The sequence below is a fragment of the Pleurodeles waltl genome, chromosome 8, assembly GCF_031143425.1.
Source record: "Pleurodeles waltl isolate 20211129_DDA chromosome 8, aPleWal1.hap1.20221129, whole genome shotgun sequence".
NCBI lineage: Eukaryota > Metazoa > Chordata > Amphibia > Caudata > Salamandridae > Pleurodeles > Pleurodeles waltl.
In genome coordinates this window covers 1,352,523,966-1,352,549,395 of record NC_090447.1, presented here as the reverse complement: position 1 = coordinate 1,352,549,395, position 25,430 = coordinate 1,352,523,966, and the positions used below count along the sequence as shown (strand labels likewise).

Sequence of the window (25,430 nt, the reverse complement as noted above, 5' to 3'; positions counted from 1 at the left end):
GACTAATGTCTTGACAGAGCTACTGCAACTGAGAGTATCCACCTCAGAATCGCTACTCCTGTTCAACGAAGCCCTCACGGACCTCCTACTTAGAACCTGGTCCAAGCTCAGCACAGGGGCTCTTGTGAATAGGACAATTGCCCACCACCACCACCGTCCTGCTCCAGGGAACCCAAATTCCCTCACCCAACACCCTGCCACAAAGAAATTGATAGTCCAAGCCTATGTCTCTTGCAAATCCTGGTACATTGCCAACCGCACCCCCGTATGAGGAACCCAAGAGGCTGGACTCTTTAGAGAAGATGATGTTTTCTTCCACTAGCCTGGCACTGAGGTCCATGATCACAGCAAGTCTTTTGGACCGCTATTCCCATGCAGTGTGGGATACAATAGTGTAGGTGCTGCCACCGCTCCCCGAGGAGACCTGGTGCATACGTCCCCAGCCTGTTGCCGATGGGAGAGACGTAGCGAATTTCCCAGCAAGATTTGGACTGGACACCATTGACGCAACAGGCAGAGCGGTTTCATCAACGCTGGCCTTACAGTGTAATGCCTGGTTAAGGACTGCTGTCTTATCTGGGGATGTACAATCATCTCTGATGGACATGCCCTTTGATGGCTCACATCTCTTCGGAGCCAAGTGGATTTGGCGCTGGAGCGCTTTAAGGACAGTCAGGCTACAGCCAGGTCATTGGGCCTTTCCATGGCCCCTTGTCACTCACAGTCCGCCTTTTCCCCCGTTCATGGTAATGGAAGGAGCTTCCAACCGCACCTCTACCCTCCCAGCCACTGTGCTGCTCATGCATCCCAGACCCTGGGTCGCACAGCCAGAGTTCGGGCCAGTCCACTACCACATACCCCTCTTCACCCCCAGGCAGTGACAACCTCCAAACCCCCCTAATCTGCCCCTTTACCATCATGGGCACCCAGTTGGCGGCAGGATTCGCTGTCACCGGCTCCACTGGTGGTGTACAACATCAGACAAGTGGATTTTGCAGATCGCCTGAAGGGGCTAATCTCTCCCCTTTGGCACTCTCTCTCTCACCTCATGCGGCCCACTTACAAACGGCTAAAGTCACAGCTCTCTTGGTTGTGGTTGCTATTCCAGCTACTTCTTGATGCCGAAGAACGATGGTGCCTTTGTCCTATCCTAGACCTACACCCTCTTAATTTCTTCCTCAAGAAGGAGAAGTTCAAAATGCTCAATTTAACTAAAATCCTATCTGCCCTGGACCCAGGAGCATGGATGGTAGCGCTGGACTTGCAGAACGCGTACTTTCACATCCCCGTCCTGCCTGCCCACAGGCGTTACTTGCGGTTCATGGTAGGACATGAGTACTATCAGTTCAGCATGCTTCCCTTTGGCCTTACGATTGCCCCTCCGGTGTTCACCAAGGTGATGGTAGTGGTTGCAGCTCATCTGCAGAGATCAGGAGTGCTAGCCTTCTCCTACCTCGATGACTGGCTGTTGATGGCGGGCTCGCCCCAGTCTGTTGTTTCTCACCTCCAGATTACAGCGGACTTCCTGCACTTGCCCAGGTTCACTATAAACATGCCAAAGTCACACCTGACTCCTTCTCAGATGCTCCCTTTCATCGGGCTGTTCTGGACAGAGTGCAGTTTCGGGCATATCCTCCTGAATGGCAAGTCCAGGATATTCAATGTATGATGCTAATGTTTCAGCCTATATCTTAGAGTTCAGTGAGACAGACTCTGAGGCTGCTGGGGCTCATGGCCTTCTGCATTCTCCTGTTGACACATGCCCACTGGCATATGCAGGCTCTGCAGTGGGACTTGAAGTTCCAATGGGTGCAGCAGTGGGAAGCTCTCCGACATGGTCCAGATGTCGGAAGGAGCTGCACAAGATTTGCTGTGGTAGCTAATAAACCATGATTCAGTCAGCGGCAGACCCCTTTCCCCTTCCCCAACCAGACCTCACAGTAGAGACAGATGCATCACTTCTGGAATGGAGTCTCCATCTGGGAGAAGTGGAGGTGAGAGGACTCTGGTCTCTATGGACTCCGAACTCCACATCAACCTATTGGAAGCCCGTATGATCCCACTGGCATTGAAAGCCTTTCTACCCTCTATCAAGGGAAAGTTAGTGCAGGTGTTCACGGTCAACACCACCACCATGTGGTACTGCAACAAACATGGTGGGGGTGGGGTCGTTGACCCTTTGTCAAGAGGCTCTGCATCTCTGGAATGAAAGGGCATTCTCTGGTGGTTCAACACATGGCGGGGTCTCTGAACAGCGTGTTGGAAGAACTCCATTGATGATGCCTAGTTGATCATAAATGGTGTCTCCATGCAGAGGTGGTGCAAGGTCTCTTTCAGCAGGTGGAGATATTTGGTTAGAATTGTTAGCCACCGCAGAGAACATGCAATGTCAATGATTCTGCTTGCTAGAGTTTCTAAGGAGGCACTCGGTAACGCTTTTAATCTCGATTGGAGCTCAGGCCTCATGTACTCCTTTCCTCCCATACCACTACTACTCAGAGTTCTCAAGAAGATCAGGAACAACCAGGCCCAACTAATTCTTGTGACCCCAAACGGGGCACAAACAGTTTGGTATCCTGAGCTGTTGAGCATGGCTAGTGTTCCTCTGATCAGGCTGCACCTTCAAAAGGATCTTCTGTCGCAGGTGCAAGGGAAGGTTCTTCACACAAACCTGCCATCTCTTCGCCTTCATGAGTAGAATTTGAGTGGCAGCAGTTGACAGCTTTTTACCTTCCTTACAAAGGTTGTGATGTTTTCTTGGCAGCCAGACATCCCTACACTAAGACAGTATTTGACTGCCATTGTCAGAAATTTGTGGCATGGTGTTTACAAAAGCAAATTGATTTTCCTTCCTGCTCTCTTTCTTCTTTTTCAAGTCCTTCTTTTTCTTCTCTTTCTCACCCAGCAGGGCTCTGCTTGAGGCACTCATAAGGGATATCTCTCTGCTATCTCTGCTTTTTTGTGATTGCCTGATCAGCAGTTCCTCTTCTGTTGTAAATAGGTTCTTGAAAGGTCTTCAGCATATGTTCCCTCCTTCACCCTTTATAAAACCTTAGTGGGCCTTAAATCTTGTTCTAACAATTCCCTTTGAGCCCCCATCACATGTGCCCAGAGTTCAGTGAGATTCAGGCCTTGTCATCCAAGCCTTCCTACCTCCCTATCTATCCTGGCAAACTGGTGTTTCACACAAGAGCCTCCTTTCTTCTGAAAGTGGTCAATCCATTTCACGTAGGCCTATCCATCATCCTGCCTACTTTTTACAAACTACCACATCCCTCCGAAGAAGAATAGAGACTCTACCGTCTGGACCTGAGAGTGTTGTTGTTGTACCTTGACGGCACACAAGAGTTTCGGCTGGATGACTAACTCTTCATACGGTATGTTGGAGTGAAGAAAGGTCTGACCTTGCAGAAGTGGACCATCTCCAGATGAATCTTACTCTGTATCAAGATCTGCTACACACTGGCCAAGAAGCAACCCCCGCAGGGATAGCGAGCTCATTCCAACAGAGCTGAGGCTGGACATCTGCCAGGCAACAGTGTGGGTCTCATTGCACACGTTTACAAAGCACTGCTGCCTGGTCAGTCAGGTTCATAGGGATGGGCTTTTTGCCCATTCAGTCCTACAGGACTTACTCATCTAAAATTGATCCTCAGACCCACCTCTGAGAGATGGTATTGCTTGGGTATCTATTCTAAGGTAAAGAATCTGCCGCTAGAAGTCTCTATTTGATGACCAAGTTACTTACTTTTAGTAACTCCTTATCTTGTACAGGCTCTGTCTAGCATACAGATTACTTACTGACCAATCCACCCACCCCACTCTGCAAATGGATTTCTAGGGACAGGCCTTTCCCTCTTTTAAGGCCCTAGTTTTCCACACCAGTGGTCTGTGCTCTTCACGGTTCTGCACTCCTGGTGTGGAACGTCATGAAAAGAAACTGACAGCAGCGTGCCTGTCTGGTGCCCATATAGGCATCATAAACATCACTTCTGGCATGACAATGCCAATGATGACATGAAGAGCCAAACATCACCTGTCGGATCACTAAACAATTTCCAGATCCATTCTGATGCCTTGGGATAATTCTGAGGTAAGGAATCTATGGCTAGATAGTCTCTACCAGATAAGGCAATTCCGAAGGTAAGTACATTGTTCTACAGTTTGTTAAAGTGCACACAGTATTTGTTTCTAGATTAATTTTTTGATATGGGCAATGGTCCAGTTCCAGAATCTGATAATGGCACCTGCAGAATCCTACGATCATAAGATATAGGATCTAAATTTTCAGTGCCTGTTTCACAAAGGTGCCTCTGTTTTTCATTATGTGTAACACCAGCCCTAGTCCGAATAATTTCACACAGCAGTAGGTGCCCAAATTTAAAATGTTCATATGTTTTATAAGTTTGGTTACCATATAACCTTTGTGATATGGGACTTATGTTGACGTAGAGAATTAGCTTCCTTCTGCTATGTATATTTTGCATACTTGGCTTGTTAACAGAGATCAGATATGAACTTGATCAGCCTTTACTGCATCACGTTGTAACAAAATCCACCTGTTTCATACAGAACTGGATAGTCCAGTCATGTACAAGCAAAAAGAGTGCTAAGGGAGCATGCCTTATACTGAATAGCCAACAGTTTTGTCTTAAGTCCATATCCTTCTGGGCAGGATTCACATGTTTTAACTATTCGAGTTCTCAAGGTGTTTATTTTGGCTTTGAAATCCTTCCCACCCAGGCCCTTCAAGTCAGTCACAAAAGTTGTGACTTATTGGAAACCATAAGGGAACCCCAAAAACAAAATGGAGTGTGATCAATAAAACAAGTTGGAGCTGAAGATCAGCTGTGGATGAAGGTGTGCCCCCTAATTTAAGTTAAGTTAAAAATCAGAACTGAAATGAATTCATAGCTGATGTACGTTTATTGTTAACTTTATTGTAAGAACAGCCAACATTAATTTTGATGAGGGTCTTAATCCTGGATTACAAAGTTGTCGACTTGTAAAGAAGATATGTGAAGACGATACTACTTCCACTATCCAAGAAATCAGTACCACCAGATATTGAGAAATCAATACAACCACATTTTCTTCTCAAAGTAACAAAATCCCCCTTTTCACACATTTATATGCAGACTGTATGGGAAACTTAACTTCTTGAAACCTACAGGTTTGATTTTGCACTAAAGGTAATCTGTAAAGCTTATGCATCAATTTTCAGATGAAATATCAGACACTCTAAACTATCATATCTCAGCTATTTCAGTGAATTAACTGTGCATTTAATGAAATACAACAAGTATGTTCCAAAAAGTGATTGTCATATAATTGTGCTTAAGAAAGTGCTATGCTCTTCATAAAATCTTTAAATTTGAATATCAAACCTATTTTCAATTCAATACTGTGCTATTATGTCCTTCAGCCTGGTGTACTTACTTAAAGTGAGGACAGAGTGGGGAATGCAGTTATGGTGCTGCCTCTGCACCTAGTTAGTCTAGGGCACTATTAACACTTGGACTCAAACTGTTTAGCAAAGCAGATAAAATGGTAAAAGGACAGAACAGATATATTTGTTTATTTATTTTATTTAGCACCATAGCATATAATTAATCCACTTACATTTCAGCACTGTCAAGGTGGATTGCATCACTGTTAATTGTAACCCAGTGAAGAGTGTGATTGATGATCTCATTCAGAAGTTGTTTGATGCCCTACTCTTATCACTGAAGAAATCAATCCAAGGTAAGCTATAAAGAGACTTTCCAACTCCAATGTACTTACATTTGTAGGAAGCTTTTGCATTTCAGTAGATGTTTCTGAAGATGTGATCTAATGTGCCGCGACATATTTTTGGAAAGCAAAGAATATATGGACACTCTGCCTTTATTGATTGCTGTCATGACCAACATCAGAATATTCACGTTGAGGACTATAAAAGCTATCTGTAACTACGTGCAGTTTTATTTAAATCTCATTTGCATTCTGTCAAGGACACTCTATTTATGAACATGGATCTGTCCCCTCTGGCCCAAGAAGAATATGCCTTCAAAAACCTGGGCATTCAAGTGTACCATAGGTACAAACAACATATACATGGTAACCTGGGTAGGCACTCATTATCCCTATAGCTATCTGAGACAATGGCCCTTTTCTGGAAATGGATAATTTAGGTTTGGCGAAGATCATGAGAACAAAATACTCAACTAAGAGAGCAGGTTTTTAAGAGCTTAGTCCGCATAATTTTACCTCATAGGCTAGGAATTTAGCCGCACATAAAAAAAAACACCTACATTGAGGCTATAAAGATGGAATTGGTGTTGTTGCAAAAATTGTTGGTAGTAGGATCAATTCTTAGAGGCTTGTTGTGAGAGAATATTATCATATTCCAAATTGTCTTCTATAATGCCTGTTTCATGTGTACATTGTTGTGAATAATTTTATTGTCTATATCTGAGACTTGCTAACTTACATAAAAAATATAATACCGCACTGAATACCTGCTTGAAATGTAATAAGGACTGTGCAGATTTCACCCATGTGGCATGATGTGCCCACATTTCCACTCATTGTGAACTTGGTCATCTCAGTAATAAATGAGCTGACTGGAGCTGTAGGACCTCCTTGTAAGAAAGTAGGATCTTTCTGGCATAGTTACCCCCACTTTTTGCCTGGTGTCAGTGTGCTTTGACTATAGTACACTGGGATCCTGCTAACCAGGACTCCAGTGTCAGTCTTCTCTCCCCTAGGTTTGGTTGGTAAGTACTTCTTACACCCCACAATTGGCATACTGGTGTACCCCTGTAAGCCCCTAGTATATTGTACTTAGGTACCCAGGGCATTGGTACGCCAGGGGTCCCCCATGGCTGCAGCATGTATTATGCCAACCATGAGAGCCCATGAAAACTGTTACTACAAGCCTGCCGTTGCAGACTACGTGAAAAGGTGCATGCACTTTTCGCCCCAGATATAAGGTTCACCTTACATCATGGTCACTGCACTCGGACCCTGTAAGTCACCCCTAAGATAGGCCCTTCAGCCCAAAGGCAGGGTGCATGGTTCTTAGTTTGAAGGCACCCCTGCATTTCTGTGCTTTGTAAGTGTGGGGAAGCCATTTTAAGGTATATAGTGGACACTGGTCATCTCGAGATGTCCAACTATGTAATGGTTTCCCTGAACCTAGTCATGTTTGGTATCAAACAAGTTGGAATCATGCAACTACGCTTATTCCGGTGTTATTTGCATGATACCATGTACTGTGGAGGTTCCTTAAAGGATGCCTGTGCAACCTTAGAGGGTCTGTGTACACGCCAGTGCTGCCGTTGACCCCAGACACTTTTCTACCCTCTGGCTGCTGAGCTTAACTCAGGCAGGGGAAGGAGAAACAAAGAGTTTCCTGTAGAGGGTAGGGGTGCTCCTAGGGGTGCTCCTGAGCACCACAGGACTGCTTTGAAGGGCACATTTGGTGCCTTCCTTGCATAAACTGGTTTACTCCAGTGCAGGAGCCCCTGGCTCCTGCTCTGGCATGAACTCACACAAAGGACAGGGGGAGTGACCAGCCCCCTGTCCAGCTCCTCCCCAAGGAAGGTGCCCAGAGCTCTGCCAGGGGGCCACTTGATTCTTCCATCTTGGAAATAAAATGAGCAGAGGCCCTTTGGGAGCATCTGACTGGTCAGTCTACTAGAGTAGCGTCCCTGACCCCCCTGATAGGTGGGTCACTGCAGAAGCTGTCCAACCCCCTTCCTGGGTTACTTAAGGGTTTCCCTGAGGATGGGACCCTAGATTCGTCACCAAGAGCAAGATTTGTCTGCAAGACACTTATGCAATCTGGACACTGGAACGGTTGCTGGACTTATCCGGGAACCAAAACAAGGCTGAAACTAGTTGGAGGGCTCCTACTGCAACTTTGTCTCATGCTTTGCAAGGACTCCTCCAGAGTCACAAGGACTATGCCTGCACTTACGAGAGCAAGAAGGAATTTCCCTTGGAGTGAAGGAGTCACTTCCCTGCATCGACAGGCACCTCAACGTTGACGACTGGTTTGTGGATCTCGCTGTCCCACGGACTCTTCAACTCTCTACAATACAGGTTGTGTTTCTGTGGCTCTCCAGAGGTCTGACCTGTCTTCTTTGCTTCTGAGAAGTCTGTGGTCCCTCGTTGGAGCTGCTTTGCCGGAATCCCGGTGCACTGCACCTGTTTGTCGTTAAGGGCTTGTTAGCTCTTCAGACCAAAGACCTCCTACTTCCAAGAAGCCCCTGTCTCCAGCATCACACAGCTCCAAGAACGATGGCCTCTCTGCAACCCCTGCGACTTGGGCATCCATCTTCATTGTGTTTCTGAGGCCTCCCTGCAACTCCCTGTGCCTGCTGCCAGAGGGTCGTCCTGGGATCTCATGCAATTCCTGCCTGCTTTCCTGCTTGCTGAGGGCTGGCCCGAACTTACCTGCAAAGATTGAGTCTCTTGGACCTTGCTGGTTCCCAAATCCTGGAACACTTTCTTGCATTTGCTAAGGCTTGCTGGTGGTCTTGCTGACCACTGACCCCCGTGCAGTTCGACGACCAGCATGGGACAGCTCGTGGATAACTCCTGGGATCTTCCAACATCGTCTGGACACCACAGCTGCACTCCTATGACAACCGTCCCTCAGGGAAGCATCTTCAAGAAGGGTGCGCATTACCCTTCTGCACCCCCTGGACATTCCCGGGTGGTCTGGACTCTGTTTCTTAGGTCCTCTTTAACCGCGATCCATGCCTGGGTTCCACTGATCTGGTCCACAGGTCACACCAGCAGCTGGACAACCGAGGTCACCATTGACTTCAATGGGACGTTCCGGTACGACTTCCCTATGCACCTGGGCTCCCTGCTGTAGGTACTCCACTTCTCCGGGTATCTACAGATGGGGGCACTCTTGAACCTACCTTGTCCCAATGGGTTTCTTCTGGGTCCTCTGGGAAGGGTCCTGGAATACGAAAACTCTAACCATGACTTCCCCATGTTATCCTATGGACACCTGACCTGTGGTAACCACCCTGTACACGGGAGCCTGAGTAATCCTAGCTACTTACCTTTGGTGTTATAGTGCTTCCCCAGTCCTGAAGATCCTTGGGTTTTAATCTTGGTTAGTAGTGACTTTAGCATCCCATTTTTTGTTTTTTTAAGTATATGGCTTGGCCTCCCCATAGGGGCCCATGTTATTTGATTCCTTTACTTACCTGTTTCTAAGTATATTTGTGTGTGTAGACCTCTCCAGTTATGAGATACACCAAAATTAGTTTAGTACCTGTGTGATATTTGCACTTTTATCACCACCCCCGCTGATAAGCCTTAACTGCTCTCCACAGCTACCCTTTGAAAGCTCTGGTTATCTGGAACCACTTACACTATCACTAAGGGTTGCCTGGACTCAGTACAGGGGGCCTCACCGACAGGTGTACACCATATACTGAACCAGCCTCCTACATACCTCAGATCAGAAGTACATTTATTAGGCCTGATGGTGAGCCTGAAAGATTAAAGCAGCTACGTACGTTTGATGACCTAGCGTTGTTACTGATTGTTAGACCTGGCATCCTTTGTGTGTTCTCCCCTAACTTGTTGCCTCTGCTTCCCAGGTTGTTGCTATGTGCTGGACTCTGTTTTTGCTATTTTTGTTACTCTTGGCACTTTACCACTGCTGACCAGTGCTAAAGTGCAAGTGCTCCCTATGTGAAATTGTATGTGTAATTGGCTTTCCCACGATTAGCATATTTGATTTACTAGTAAGTCCCTAGTAAAGTGCACTAGAGGTGCCCAGGGACTGTAAATCAAATGCTACTAGTGGGCCTCCAGCACCGATTGTGCAACCCACATGAATAGCCCTGTAAACATAGATCAGACCTGCCACTGCAGTGCCTGTGTGTGCAGTTTTAAACTGCCAATTCATCTTGGCAAGTGTACCCACTTGCCGGGCCTAAACCTTCCCTTTTTATACATGTAAGGTACCCTTAAGGTAGGCCCTAGGCACCCCCTTGGGCAGGGTACAGTGGATGTTAAAGGTGGTACATGTACTGATGTGGTTTAAATGTCCTAACAGTAAAATACTGCCAAATTGAGTTTTCACTGTTGCAAGGCCTATCTCTCACATAGGTTAATATAGGGGCTGCCATTAATACATCTTTTATTGAAGTTGTGTTTTAGATTGTTAGTTTGAAAATGCCACTTTTAGAAAGTAGGCATTTTCTTGCTTTAACCATTCTGTGACTCTGCCTGTTTGTGGATTCCCTGTCTGGGTCAGTTTGACAGTTGGGCTGTTTGTGAATCTCCTCTAGACAGTGACACAAATGGAGCTGGGATGTAGCCTGCATATCCTGATGAGCCAATTGGGCTAGAGTGGAGGGAGGTGTGGTCACTTACACCTGAATGGGCTGTGCCTCCCCTCACACAATGCAGTCTCCAACCCCCTGGTGTGTGTCTGGGGTCAGGCCTGTGCGAGGCAACATCTTGTGAACAACAGAGACTTTCCTTTGAAGTTTGCCTACTTCAAAGGAAGAAAGGGGATAAGTAGTGGACCCAAACCCCCAGATTTTTAGATCAGTTCTGGATTGAAGAGTAACCTCTGCCAAGGAGAAGAGGTGACGAGCTGAGGAGAAGTGCTGCCCCTCCCTGTGACTGTGCTTTGTTGGGCTACCCTGCAGTTGCTGCCAACCAAAGACCCCATTTCTATCACTGATCATGAGCAGATTATGTTTAATGTGGAAATCCAATAATGCAACATTACATGGATGCTGGGTGTCTGATGTACGTACATGGGCCATTGTGGAATGTACAGCACTAAATGATTCCCCACTAAAGCTGTCCTGTATTGTTCCTATCATAGTGTGGGAAGCCCTCCAGCTGCCCAAATTATGATGAGATCAATGTGATCCAGTTAACACAGAGGAAGAGATCATAAACCTTCACCCCTGATTGGATAACCTGTTGATGAAACTTGGGTGGAAGCAAACACTGTGATACATACCTTGAAACATAGTTGCTATCGTTCCTACAACACACTGTAGCAATCTCACAATTGTTAATAAGCAGAGGGAGAGGAGATGGCCTGTGTATGTGAGTTGTAGGTGGCCTAATAAAAACATGAAAGGGGAAGTGTTAGTGGAAGTGATTGGTACTTGTTGTTTCCATTTTACCTTCACCAAAGCACACTTGATTTTTTGTTTGGTGATTTCCATTGCTGCTGGACGTGTCATGGTATGTACTTCTCAACAGTGTGTTTAACTGAAAGTACTAAAGATATTTGGAAAATGTTGCTATTCTAAAACATTAAAAAGTTATGACTGTAAATATGTTTTAAAGCCTCCGTGAACTCAAAATCTGCATCCCTCCATGCACTTTGGACACGCCTGTTACTTATGCATCACCAACCGTTCCTACCAGGTTCCTATTTGTGGTGCAAACTGCCAGGATGTGTTAATTAGCTTTGCCTAGGTCTTCCCTTTATTAATGTTATCTAGTATATTTACGGTCTCTTTTTCCTGGAAGGTTACCTTCTTAAAAATGTGTACTTTTTATTCTCTTTATTGGAATTTTTAACTACAAATACATTAATCTGAATAACTATTTATACTTCTTTGTCAAGTTCCAGCCAGCATCCTTCTCCCCTTTTTATAAGTAGTTCAACCCCACAAACATTCAATTAAGTAAGTCATTAAGAACGATAAAGGCCTTAGCCATCATTAGAAGGACACTTCAAGAGCTGATTAGCAGTATTGACATACCTTCATACTGTTATTTCATCTGTATTTCCTGAAAAGTATCCTACTCTTGCTTTTCCTCTGTCACCGAGTGATTGTGGTGAGACCTCAGTAAATTCCTAGGTGGACTATTGGAGTTCATGTGTGGATAGCATGTCTGTCTTGCAAATGTGTTTAGGTAACAGTAGCTCGCTATGTGGCTTTGAGAATTGGCTGGTCTGACTTCAAGGTCCTTGTGTTGTTACTCAGAGTATCTTAAGTATTCCTCTATTCAAACTTTATTCTAGAAGTAATCTGATGTTGGCAGTCCAGTTCTCATTTGGAAGTGTTCCACAATATATCCATGCATCAACCAATCTGATAAGCTTCAGATGCCTTCTTGAGGAATACGTTGTAGGTCTGGTGTTAAGGCACCTTTAGCTGTCTGTGAAAGCTCATGTAATTAGTTCAACGCCCTACAGCCTTTGCTTGTTGGAATTGTCATTCAGATTTTGGATTAGATCAAAGGACAGCTTACATAGAAAGGGGCAATAGGTCAGCTGTTTTAGGCATTACCCTGTTGAACGTCTCATTTACATTTCAGACGACCTGTCAGGACTGCAGTTCATTATTTTAGTTGTTTGTCCCCACAAGTGGTGCCATTTTATCCGAGTTTGCATATGTAGGTGGGAACATCTAGAAGCACAGATGTTTGCCTCACAAGAGAGTTTGCAGCTGCACTTAATATTGTTTTATTAGGTGTATTGTTTTTCGGGTAGTGGCTGTAAGGGGTTGGAATGAGTAATTAGGGAGAAACAAATTTGCAGGCGGAGAAGATAGCTTAGAGAAGGAAGCATGAGCCATTGGGAGAAATTGTGCTCAAATTTGAGTGTTGATCATTTCTGGCCAGAGAACTTCATTGCTATCTCCTGATCTAAGCTTGCCGCCATGTTCATCTGATGACATGCAGAAATATATGAGCGCAAGAAGCAGAAGCAGAGGCAGGCAGCACTGAGTAATAGGCTGTGCATCTCTTCAAGCCCACTGTGTGCCACGGAGCCTCAGCCCACCTTAGTGCCACAACTTGTGCTTGCAGCACGGAACCTGAATTCCACCAATACCCTTACTGATTCCTTTTATTGTGATACCTGATGGTCTCATAGCCTGATGACTCATAACGGTTGACATTTTGCAATAAGGTGCAGGCATTCCAGCCACAGCACTGTCTGTGTGATATTAGGTAACCCTGAGGGACTCTGCCACCTAAGTTGCCTAACGGCTGAAGAACACCACAACAGCCTTTTGGTTTGTCCTTGCGACCTGTCTGATCTGGGTTGCCAGGGAGTATTTTTGGTGGCAACCTGCAGGCAGAAGCTAGCTCAGGAGCTGTTGAGCACTGCCACTCCTGCAGCACATAAAAAGTATCATGCTAAATGCTGTGCAGTGCTAGCGGCCTTGAATTCACTCCTGCTCTGTGCTGATGTAGAATCATGTTGACAGTTAACTTTATTAGTTTATGTGCACTGTGAAAGGTCAAGAAAACATGATTTGGGGAAATCAAATTATGTTAGCTATCTTTGCCCTCAAATCTTGTTTAGTTTTTCATGAGGGTTCACCATGTACCTCCCTTTTTCCCCTGAACCCTTATTTTCTTCTTAACTACTTACACATTTTTATATAGCACAAACATAGTGTGAGGGTTTTAGAACACTTTACAATTGAAGGGAAACAGTTGCAACATGAATGAGGTGACTATAAGTGACAATTCATGTTTTGCAAAATTATTATAACAGAATATATGCCTGAGAAGGAAAAAACCGCATGGTGAATAGCTACAGTAAACATTAAAATAATAAAAGGAATTAGTGCAGTATGAAGTGACACAACTGCAGTCTGAGTGCAACGATGCACATTAGCATGGGACCTTGGAGACTATCTGGTAGGTTGAAATCCCCACAAACGGAAGTTGGAACAAAGAAGTTCACAGTAATCAACTTAAAATACAGTAACAATGGGATGGGGTTAGGGAGGAGGTGGGTGTGGAAGATTTGTGTTAGGGGAAGAGTGGAAGTAAATAGACAAGAAATATAGAAGAGTCCACATTGGGGTACCGATGCAGTAAGTGATGCTGTTAACTGGGAACAAAATGGGAGTGGCTTTGGGAAAGAAGCTTAAACTCCTTTAGGTACTCAAAGACAAAGTGCTGCATAATGCCATATTCCTTCGACACTACCAGAGAGAAGTAACTCCACATTGAGCAAGAGCTTAGGCAATTTTACCATGTAGGCCAAACGCAGAGGAGTGAATGTGTGTAGCACTCACTGCGTGTGTAACAGCTTGTAAGGGGTACATATTGTGTTGAGAGTTCTTGTGTCCTTGGGGAAGCTGTTGAAGTAAAACTAGCACAGATGTCCTCACGACTTTTGGTTCCCGTGAGAGAGCAGCTCTGCGTTCACATCTAGCTTCAGAGGTGTGAGGTGTACTCCAGAGTGACCAGTAAGAGAATTGCCATAATCAGTTCTTGACAGCACATGGATTGCACAAGTGTCTTGAGTTCTTGATTTAAAATAAATGGGCAAATCTCCCGATTGGTGGTTTATGACAGATGCTCACATAGGGCCCGATTCACAAAGGTAAACAGATGTTTGGTCTAAACTTAGACAAAACATCTAAGTTTACGACTGTAGGAATTCACAAAGGGCATTTACGGGTAGTATCTTTAAGTCCGCACTCTGGGCGGATTTCCTCCCTGCATGCGAACCTAAAGATAACCTGGTCACTGCATTCTCAACTCATCAACATTGCAGAATAAAAAGCTAGGAAATTGCTAACCAGGGGTTACTTCGATAAAATACCACAATTATTCATGTAATGTGCAGCTATTTGTTTGCAATAGAATTCTCTGTTTGATTGTCTATCGAAGATCATTCCTAAGAAGGAAATATTTCATGGTGACGAATGATGTCCTTTCTATTTTTTTGTATGTAGCTAATCTGCATGACATTGATGCATTTGTAACTGGTGCAATGGAAGCATTATCTGACCGACCCCAGACAGTGGATGAGATTGGGGCAGCCAACAGCAAGCATGGAGAACTGATGTCAAAAAAGCCAGAGGTACAGACTAATTTGCTGAAAAATAAAACTGCAGTTTAAAGGCATAGATGCATAACTGAAGGAATGTGTACTCTTTTTGAAGTTATAATTTACTTTCCAAGTTGCTGTGTTCCATGGATTTTGAGTTGTGTGGTAATGGAAAATGCCCAAAGTTCTGTAGCAAATGCTGAAATCGTAGGATTATGCTGCAGTGGTTTTTCCCTCTGTGCTTTTTCTGTGGTGAACAACATGTTAAGCCTGGGATGTTCCACCTGCTTTTTTTCTATTATTGCTATCTGGAGTGACTCCCGGATGTGTGTTCTCACCCCATTCTCTTCCTCTTCTACTGTATACTTTTGATTGGGTGAAGTTTTGGTAGAGCTACACTGCTTTCCTCCAAATTGGGCAGGCAGACCGTGGTTCCGGTCTTCTGTAATGGAGATGACATTGTTCTTTGTACTGACATATGATGCTTAAGAGAGTTTAGAATGCTCTGGAAAATTGTTGTTTGGAAAAGGTTTCAAGCGTAAGAATTGAAAGATAAATCATGTTCGGTTGCCCTAGAGTTTGGAATAAATGGTGCACCGAAGTGGGGAAACTGGTCATTTCATTCTGCATGCAGCAACATTTCAATTTCACCTTAATGTCCTATATTACCAAGCATTTCAATCTTTAAATCCAGTTTCAGAACACTATTAACAGCACATTTCTTAAAAGCAACAAAATAACTGATTATGCCTTTGGTTTCTTCATTAAGGTGCTTCATTTACTGAATCCTGGTGACCGACGTGGTTAATTCTCAGTCAGCCACTTTGCTTGGCAGACCTTCAACTTTATATTCCACCATTTTCATTTCTACTTCAGTGTTGGCCAATGTTTGGGCAATTCTCCACACAAGGCATTTATTGAAATCAAAAGCATTCTTTCTCATTTGCGAAACTCCGTTTCTCCTTCAGGAGATCTCCATTAATAATGTTTAGCACTGAATAGTCTCTCCCATGTGCAGGGAATCTCAGAGCACTTCTTCTAAAGTCACATTTTGTATAGATTCGTCGCCTTACTTCAGAAAGGCCAGGAAGTACATGTGACGAAAATTTATATTTTAGCAGCCTTAAAACAGGCTATATTGCTAATTCCATTAATTTACTTAAAATATGGAAGACAATACATAAATCCTTGAAGGTTACTAGAAAAAAGAAAAGTTAAATTTTAAAAACACCCTCACAAACCCTTTTTATTTGCTTTTAAAGCAATATGGCAGTGGATCTGTGTAGGCTGTAGTTATGTAAGAATGACAGTGGAACAGCGTGCCTGTAAAGACACCTAGCCCTGCAGTGACCTGCCGTGCCCTAGAATGAAAGTCACTCAAAGTGGCACCAGTGGGTCCCCAAAAGTGCACGGTTGTCTTCCAGACGTAGTGGATATTGTGACTTCAATGACAGTGTGACAACCAGCATGACCCTGAAGTCTGTGCCCCTTCACCCTTGTCTTTCTCTGTCCCAGTGCAGGAGAATGAGTCACTCAATGAGTGTGTATAGAGCCAGTTTCACCGCAGAATCTCAGCTCACACAGTTTTTCCTGTACCCTATACCATATAACTAAGGTCCAACACTATCCAGGGCCATTTCGAAATTCAACAACAGCCCAGTGACTCACCACCATCAGCTCCAATTATTCTGTGTGCTGCCACTCATACAAATCTTACACCAGAGTGTGTAGGGCAGACAGATTAAGTACCTCATCAGGAGAACCTATGTAGTCCTTTTTGGGTTAGGCCCCACACTCCCCACTGATTCTGACACCTCAGAACCCAGTTTCCCTCTACCACAGTGTCCTTTTCAACCCAAAAGGGTGGAAGCACAAGAACCACATGATTTTCACAGCCATCTTGGCTTACAGCATGCGTCGCCCCCAGCCAGGATGTATTTGACCAACTCCATATTCTCTTACTGCTGTCAGTTTACACACTCCACCAGGAAACAGCTCACCAGTTTAATGTCTAGGGATTATCTTTCATTCCCAACTATACTTCACTTTCTACATTAATACATTTGTCCGCTTGTGCTTCAGAAGCCCTAAATTTGCAAAACATTAGGAGCCCTTGCCCCCATCAACCACGTTAGAAATACCACCATGAACATTTTTGCTCTCGTCTCCCATAGTGCAACTATTGCATCTCTCTCTTTATTGTCCTTAGATCATATTACCCACATGAGGTGCATCTTCTTTCAAATGCAGTAGCCAGATTAGTAAGTGACTGACATACTACACCCCTGCCTCCCGTATGTTTAATTGTTCTACCATCTGGAAGCCGACTCCTAAATGCAGTTCAGCCACAATATATTGAATATTTTGCTAAAATGCAGAACCATAATAACCACCCGCATGCTTTTAAAGATAACCAAACAGAATTGGAACCACCTTGATGACTCATCCTTTTGATAACGTATGTTTGGAAGCAGAATTTTGAATAACAGCGACTTCAGACCATTGAACACCACAACAGAGAAAACATTTGAAAATACTTACATTTACGTAACTTTTAAAGATGGCTCCAGGGTTTATAAGTCACTATGCTGTAATGTTAGTTGGGGCATCATAATTTTTAACAACTCAGTTGCCTCAGACAGCAGGAATCAGTTGTCCATTGGCTTAAGCTGCAGCGGAAAATCTGATTCATTGTTGTTATTCCACAGACGACCACCTGCCAACCATCTTTAAAGTGTTAATTGCATAAAATGTTATAATAAGATTTGTAGGTGAGTTCCACTTAATGCCCCTGTTCACGTAATATAACTTAAGATGTTGCACAGGACGTATTACACAAGATAAATAGAAAGTGATTACGAGCCTGGAAGTACATCAAATATACACATTCTTTCCCAGTTCGGTGAAGATTAAATCCTAATAGCGGGAATTTAATGTGTAAGTAATGATAAATCTGATAGAAATTTCTAGCCGCAGATTTCTTAACTCTGAAATTCCCTGGCGTCAGACTGGATTCAGAATTTTTTAAAAAAATTATTTTGTCTTTTTTTTTTTTTTTAGCAGCGCCCCTGCACACTGGTAGTGGGCATCAGTCGGCTCTGTACGGCATTCCCCGCGCAAGAAGTGATGTCCGCGTCACCTATATAGGCGTCACCTCGGCTCACTGACATCACTTCTTTTCTTTCCATGTCAGTCAGCACAGATCTAGAGAGGGCTACCTTCTGTCAATTTTGACAGGCTTTTATTGATCTTTTGTCAACCCCCTTTTTTGAGGTTTTTCCTTCTGGTGTGTTTAGGATGTCTTTGAGGAAGACAGGTTATAAATTGTGTGGCTACTTTTACCCACACCTCTTGTGTCTGGAGCATGATCACGGCTCCAAGTCATGCCATTCCCCATCGTGCAGCTCTTCTGAGATCTCGTCCTGGGACTGCTGCAGGAGCCCAAAGTCCTCTTGTCCTACTCAAAATCTTCGGGCACTCTGGTATGAGGCACAAGAAGCAGATGAAATCGAAGTGTGTTTCGACTTATCCTCATCCGTCGGCCAACGCACCGAAAGAGCATCAATATTTGAGGCATGGTTCTGCTCCGCCTACACCTGCGTGGACTTCTCACCTTGTCCGTGAGCTGGAGAGACCCCTGCTCGGGTTAAAGACTTTTGTGAGGCCATCCGCCTCATTTTTAAGCAAGCTGATCCCTCTGGAGCTCCTTTGGGCCCCACAGAAGTCAGAAAGATCTCCATCTGATTCAGCGCCAGCTACTTTGGCCTCTGCTTCGATGGGCCCCCATGCTTTCGATAAGGGATCTGGACCAGCGCTGTTCCTGTTAACACAACCTTTCCCGATCCTGACATTGATGCCACCGGTGGCACCAGCCCCATTTTGATCCCTGAATCTGACACAGAGCAAGAGCGGAGCCGACAGACCCCTGTATCCTAGGTCAGTGTCCGAGTTCTTTTCTGAAGGGCTAGGCCTCAGGGAAGATTGAGATTACCAGTAGAATACCAGTCTGAAGGTCAGGACTGGGTTGAGGGCCTGGGTGATAACAGCGGTGTAGGAGGCTGGCCTGGTTTGTAGTGGGTACCAAAGGTCGTTACACCTTATACCAGGTCCAGTTATCCCTTATTAGTGAAATGTGAACAGTGTCTAGAAGCCAAGCTCTCTAGGAGTAGTGTGGATGAGCAGCCAAGGCCTAACTAGGAGACATGCAAAGCTCATGCAATACCACTGTAGTCACACAGTACTCACACACATGAAAGAAAATACTTGGTGTTACAAAAATAAAGATACTTTATTTTGGTGACACAAATGCCAAAAATACCATAGAGACTATAATCCCCTAGGAGGTAAGTAATACACAAATTATATACACTAGTATGCAGAAATAGCTGTAAAAACAGTTAGAAAACTGTACAAATAGTGAAAATCACAATAGTTAGAAATGGGCTGTGGGGGAACACAAACCATATACTAAGAAAGTGGAATGCGAAAGTCGGTTTCCCACCTAGGCAAGTGTGGTGTGTAGAGGGGCGCTGGGAGTATTAGAAAACACCCCAGAGACCAGGAAAGCAGGAATAAATCACAGTAACTTTTAGAACACACAAGAACACGAGAAAGAAGATTGAGAGAACCAGAAGAGACTGCAAGACACCAACGATGGATTCCTGGACCTGAAGACCTGTGGAAGTCCAAGGAGCACTGAAGAGTCCAGGGAGAACAGGAGCCCCTGCTAACCCGGATGAAGGTGCAAAAGATGAACCACCCGTGAGGAACAACAGTCAGAATGGCACCCAAGAAGACAGATGAAGGTTCCTGGTTGGTGCAGAAGATGTCCCACGCCGGATGAATGAATGCAGTCTGGTTTGCGTCGCTGGATTCCGCCAACAAGCCTTGGCACATACAAAGCATGCAGTTAGCGGAAAATGGCACTGCCCGGGACCACGAGGGGGATACAGTGGGGGCTCTCAGCAACTCAGAAAGCCCTCAGAAGACCAGGCAGCATGCACAGGAGTCCCACAGCACCGGGACAAAGAAGGTGCAAAAGGAGGCCCATGCAGCACTACACAAAAGGATCCCACGTTGCCGGAGAACCACTCAGAAAGCTGTGCGTCGCAGGATAGAGTGCTGGGGGCCGAAGCTGCACGGTGCACAAAGAACTTCGTGGAAGGATGCCAACAAGCCTTGGCAACTGCAAAACATGTGGTGCACAGGGGTACTGTCTTGCATGGGGAGGCAAGCTCTTACCTCCACCAAAGTTGGACAGCTGGACTTTAGGACCGTCGGGACCACTTCAGTCCACTACCTGTGTTGCTGGATCCACGCACTTCTTCAGAAGAGGGGACCCAAGCCACCGGCCATCACTGCAGAGGGTTGCTTGCTGAAGCAGGGAGGTGACTCCTTCACTTCAAGGGAGATTCCTTCGTTCTTCTGGGGCAAGCTGAAGACAGGCAGTCCTCGGAGGATGCACGACCTGGCAACAGTTTCAGTTGCTGGCAGGAGCTGAAGATACAATGTTGCAGAAGTTGTCTTTGCTTCAGTGTGGTATAATTATTAGGCCATATGCACAAATGTAAATTGAGTCATTAACATATGTTTATGACTGAATTTATCTTTTTTATGGCCGCCAGAAATACATAAAAGAATTCCTAGTAGGCACAAATCAATTTACTACAGCAGAAATTTTCCCGGAAAGTGCAGCAATATCTGCAGTATTAAATCCCTCTCAACGAGTGGGAGGTGGGCATTACAAGGCCTCCTTGGAAGTTTGAGAATGTCCCAAACATGTACATTTGTTGGTATTCCCAAACTCCTATCCACCCCATTTTCACTTTGCAAGGGTATGCGATTGATTCAGTTAAGGACTGGAGTAACTCCTCTTCCAAGATGGAAAGGAGAAATGATCACCACCACACTTGATAGGTGAAGGGCTTTCTCCATGGGAACAATTTTTTTTCCTTGCGAACAAAAAAATGTGCTTTTGAGCAAGGAGCTCCATTCCCTCTGGGCCGAGTTCCCCGTTATACAGAACTTTGCACAGGAGGATTACGAGTCAATAAAAAGATAGTCACGTAACAACGTGTGGAAAACCTAATCCTGATGCAGCTTCAGGGAAAATTGGTGGGAATGTTTACGAACAGAAAAAGTGGCACAAGTACGTGTAGGCGATATAAACCTCTACCGATAACATTAACTTTTTGTGTTATAGGGCCTTTTGTTGTAAATGACCACACATGCAGCACACAGTCTGCCATTAGTATGGTAGTTGCGCTTTTCTGTACGCAGTTTCATTTGTGTTGTGGACTTATCTGGCTTTTTGAGTGATTGTGTCCGTTTTAATGAGACGTGCATTTTTTTGGTGAGTGATACTGGGGAGCTATAGCAAATATATGTGCGTAGCAGGTAGCTAATGGGAAAAAGTGCAGTCCAACGCCTTCAAGCAGTTAATTGCATTGCTGAGCTGTATCTGTGTGTAGATTCCGCGTTCTGGGGGTCATTCTGACCCTGGCGGTCATTGACCGCCAGGGTGAACGACCGCGGGAGCACCGCCAACAGGCTGGCGGTGCTCCCAAGGGCATTCTGACCGCGGCGGTATGGCCGCGGTCAGAAACGGAAAACCGGCGGTCTCCCGCCGGTTTTCCGCTGCCCTGAGGAATCCTCAGCTGCGCCGCCATGGGGATTCCGACCCCCTCACTGCCATCCTGTTCCTGGCGGTTTTGACCGCCAGGAACAGGATGGCGGTGAGGGGTGTAGTGGGTCCCCTGGGGGCCCCTGCAGTGCCCATGCCAATGGCATGGGCACTGCAGGGGCCCCCGTAAGAGGGCCCCTAAAAGATTTTCAGTGTCTGCCATGCAGACACTGAAAATCGCGACGGGTGCTACTGCACCCGTCGCACCCTTCCCACTCCGCCGGCTCCATTCGGAGCTGGCTTCCTCGTGGGAAGGGGTTTCCCGCTGGGCTGGCGGGCGGCCTTCTGGCGGTCGCCCGCCAGCCCAGCGGGAAACACAGAATAACCGCGGCGGTCTTCTGACCGCGTAGCGGTATTCTGTTGGGGGAACTTTGGCGGGCGGCCTCCGCCGCCCGCCAAAGTTAGAATCACCCCCTCTGTCTTCTTGTGTAGTGTTGTAACAATTTTGGAATGGAGCTGTGATGATCCTGAATGTTCCTGAGGTGAACAGGTTAACACACAAGCACACGTTTTTGTATCATGTTAAGCAAAAATGCTAACAAAAATATTTACTTAACAAATGTTTGTAGTTAACAATTCTTTTTAAACCGCAATTACCATGTTCATGTTTCTTTAAGGTTTCCCCTGACTGCAAATTAAAGATACTTACAAATCTCTCCTTTTTCTTTGCTGATTTGAGATGTTCGATAATTTATTGTTTGCTAGGCCAACGGTACTCACAGAAACGGTTGGTGAATTATAAAATATAGCACCTTTTTAAAACGCGAACAGTAAACTTTCGTTGTATTCTCTCGTACGTTTGGAAGCTAAACTCATGGATACCTTGAAATCTGTTTCTAGATATTGCCGCTGTTTCAAGAAGCAGAGGACAAAAACCGTTTATTGAGATCTGTAGCCGGAGGAGGCCTGGAATCAATCAGTAATCTGAGGGCAAAGTGGGACAAATTTGAACTGATGATGGAAAGTCATCAGCTAATGGTTAAGGAGCAGGTAAGAAATGTAAAATCGAAGACAGAAAAGTTATGGTCTAAACCACGCAACAAATTTACTAATGTACCTGCTGTGACATCAACAACAAATTTTACTTTGTGAAATAAAATGGCATAAGGAAGGATCATGTTTACTTACTGCAAAGTCCAGGTGATAGGTAGACAAAATCGTTTGTGTAAATAAGTATGAACAATTGTATATATGCTGCAAAAATTCAGAGCTCGAGTATGTTTCAGAGGCAGTGGTAGCGTTCATGCTGGCCATGTAACAGCACAGTCCAGCTCAGAAACATCTGACTTCATAGGGTGTAAAGAAATACATGTGGCAAATCGTTTTTTAAGCTTTGTTCAAGCACTGGAACACCAAGAGCAGGCGAGCAACATCTTCCTTCTCCACCTCCTTCTGGCCACTGCCCCAAAGCTCTAGAATACAGAACGCTGGGCGGTTGTCGAGACACAAGGCGAAAACAGTTAACAGAGGTATAACAATATATCCATTATGATGAAAGAAGCAGTACATGACGCAACATAGGACAACACTTTAAATTGTTTTTTTAAACCCCTCAGTTGAAACTAGTGGAGACCCTGAAGCACTGACACTAGTTGAGTCATACAAAATGAACCGGTGAACTCATTATTACAAAACACATATGTGCTTCCATCTGTCCCCATCGATCACTCTTCTCTCTCTTTCTTATTCTTTTTCTTTCAGTGTGTCTCTGGTAGGCTGAAATTGAGGGCCGGCCCCTGCTCAAAAATCCATACCACCACTGTTTTTGTGTGGCACTCACTCCCTTTCTGGATACGCCCTAGTGGGATGTCTTTCTTTTTTCTAGGTGACTTCACAGGAGTGCATCCCAAAGTACTATTCCATTATGACCAGATCCTGAGATGTTTGGATATTCATTGGTGTTTCCAGTCAATTTTTTCTGTGTGGCTACCAATCTGTGGTTTTGGCCTTTTGCTGTCTTCTGTTTTTTTGTATCGAACTGATATGTGCAAATGGGCGTGATATAAACTGCTTTGGTACATATTCCTAGTTCTTGTGAAGAGTAAAGAAGGGGGTATTGCAGTCAGGTTAACTGAATCCAGTACTCTTGATTAGTGGGTGTCTATTTTTAACACTCAGGGCCTGATTACAACTTTGGAGGAGGTGTTAATCCGTCCCAAAAGTGACGGTAAAGTGACGGATATACCACCAGCCGTATTACGAGTCCATTATATCCTATGGAACTCGTAATACGGCTGGTGGTATATCCGTCACATTTGGGATGGATTAACACCTCCTCCAAAGTTGTAATCAGGCCCTCAGTGCTATTTGTGGCCAGCCTTTTTCACTGGTCTATTTTTATTTGAGGTGAAGGCATTATACTGTGTTGTGTTGGTCACGTGACCATGCATAACAAAAAGATAAGTGGTGAGTTTGAGATAAGCAATATGCTTAGAAGTAACTTTTGTAGATTGTATCATTTTTAGTGGCTTGAAGTCATAAACCTGGAGTAGAAATAACATCATGTCCTGAAGCCATTTTTATGCTGTCTTATACATGTCATAGGAAATTCTTTTTAAACAGTCTTGCGTGTGTTTTCGATAGATCTTGTCATCCATCTTTCAAATCACTTTTTGGGCAGGTTTCTCATGTATTCACTTTAACAAAAACATGTTAGCCTAGAGTCCTGTCTTTAAGTTCATAATTGATTTGTGCAGTTAACAATGGTGTCATGTTTTTTACTTTGTACTTTTAAACGTATTCTGTTACAGATTAACATAATGAAAGCAAATGTGGTGTCTCGAGTCCAGATGTACCTTCAGCAAGTAGAAAAATTTAAGGCCCGTTGGGACCAGTTTAAACCTAGTGATGACATAATTGAAACTGGACAGGAGGATGCGATGGAGAAAAGCGCTCAGTCTGTAAAAGAAAAGAAAATGGAGTTTGATGAGCTCGAAGAAACAAAGAAAAAACTCCTGTATGTTAATAACCCCTACTTCTCAAATAAATTACGAGCATGGAATATTTAGTAAGCTGTGTACACCCCCGAATTGCAAAAAGGATATTTAACTGTATTTATTTAATGACCTAAGTGAACTAGTATTCTTAGTGAAATGGGGATGGTCGTGCTTACTTTTGTTTCACTGCTCAACACTATGAATATTGGTGTTTTTCTCTTGCATGGCAAAATCAACAGTTTCTCTATGACCTTAAAAGTGTCCTCCTCTCATGTATGTTGCGATACAATGTAAAATATCAGAAGCACTATGCTGGCATTTCCGGAAGAAATGTACTTTTAGAAAAAATGACCTTGAAGGCTGTGCTGTTCTGACCAGTGTGGCTTTGGAGAAATTAACGTGCTAGAAGGGCAGGTGGTGTAGTATCAGTTATGGGCTTGTTCATCTTGGTGCCTGTAAGGTATACCAACCTCATATTTGAATTGGAGCTTGGTTTCAAAACATTAGCAGATTCAGGGTACGTGTATTGAGAGGCTAGACAGAAAACTCCAGGCAAATATTTTGCGTGAATATTGTTGTGTTTCTTTATTTATAATTGGTACAGTAACTTCTGACTGAAACTTCTGTCTGTAGGTTTCTCGCCTCTGCATCCTCCCATTCGGCAAACTGAATCCAGAAACCTTGTAAAGACTCCACTCTGCCAACAGATGTCATCACGTCTCTAGACTCTCCTCCAGCAATGACATCACAGAGCCTTATAAGAGCCCAACCTCCGTTTTGATATCCGTTTCTTTTGTCACCAATAGAAAGCTACTTTTTTGGAGTTTTTACTGACTACAGCTCTTAAGTATTAATCCATTTCACCACAGACAGATTGGGTACAGCCATTTAAAACTTCAGGCCCTAAATGCTTCAAATCCCAACTTTTTTGGAGTGTGCAGTTAGGACAAAGTTGAATCAAAAAGTGTTAGTATATGGAGCTGGGTTCTGGTTGCAGTCCCCCCGCCCCTACGTTTTCCTG

General features: G+C 44.4%; 1 protein-coding gene across 2 annotated transcripts in view; it reads left to right on the top strand.

Annotated features, from left to right (window-relative positions):
- DYNC2H1 (dynein cytoplasmic 2 heavy chain 1) overlaps positions 1 to 25,430 on the top strand; it is a 1,541,159-nt gene that overhangs the window by 241,412 nt on the left and 1,274,317 nt on the right. For both annotated transcript variants that reach the window (XM_069202358.1, XM_069202357.1), the window contains exons 19-22: positions 5,630 to 5,745; positions 14,697 to 14,824; positions 22,314 to 22,463; positions 24,224 to 24,429. In XM_069202358.1, coding sequence (XP_069058459.1) covers positions 5,630 to 5,745; positions 14,697 to 14,824; positions 22,314 to 22,463; positions 24,224 to 24,429 — 600 coding nt within the window. The remainder of the gene's footprint in view (positions 1 to 5,629; positions 5,746 to 14,696; positions 14,825 to 22,313; positions 22,464 to 24,223; positions 24,430 to 25,430) is intronic.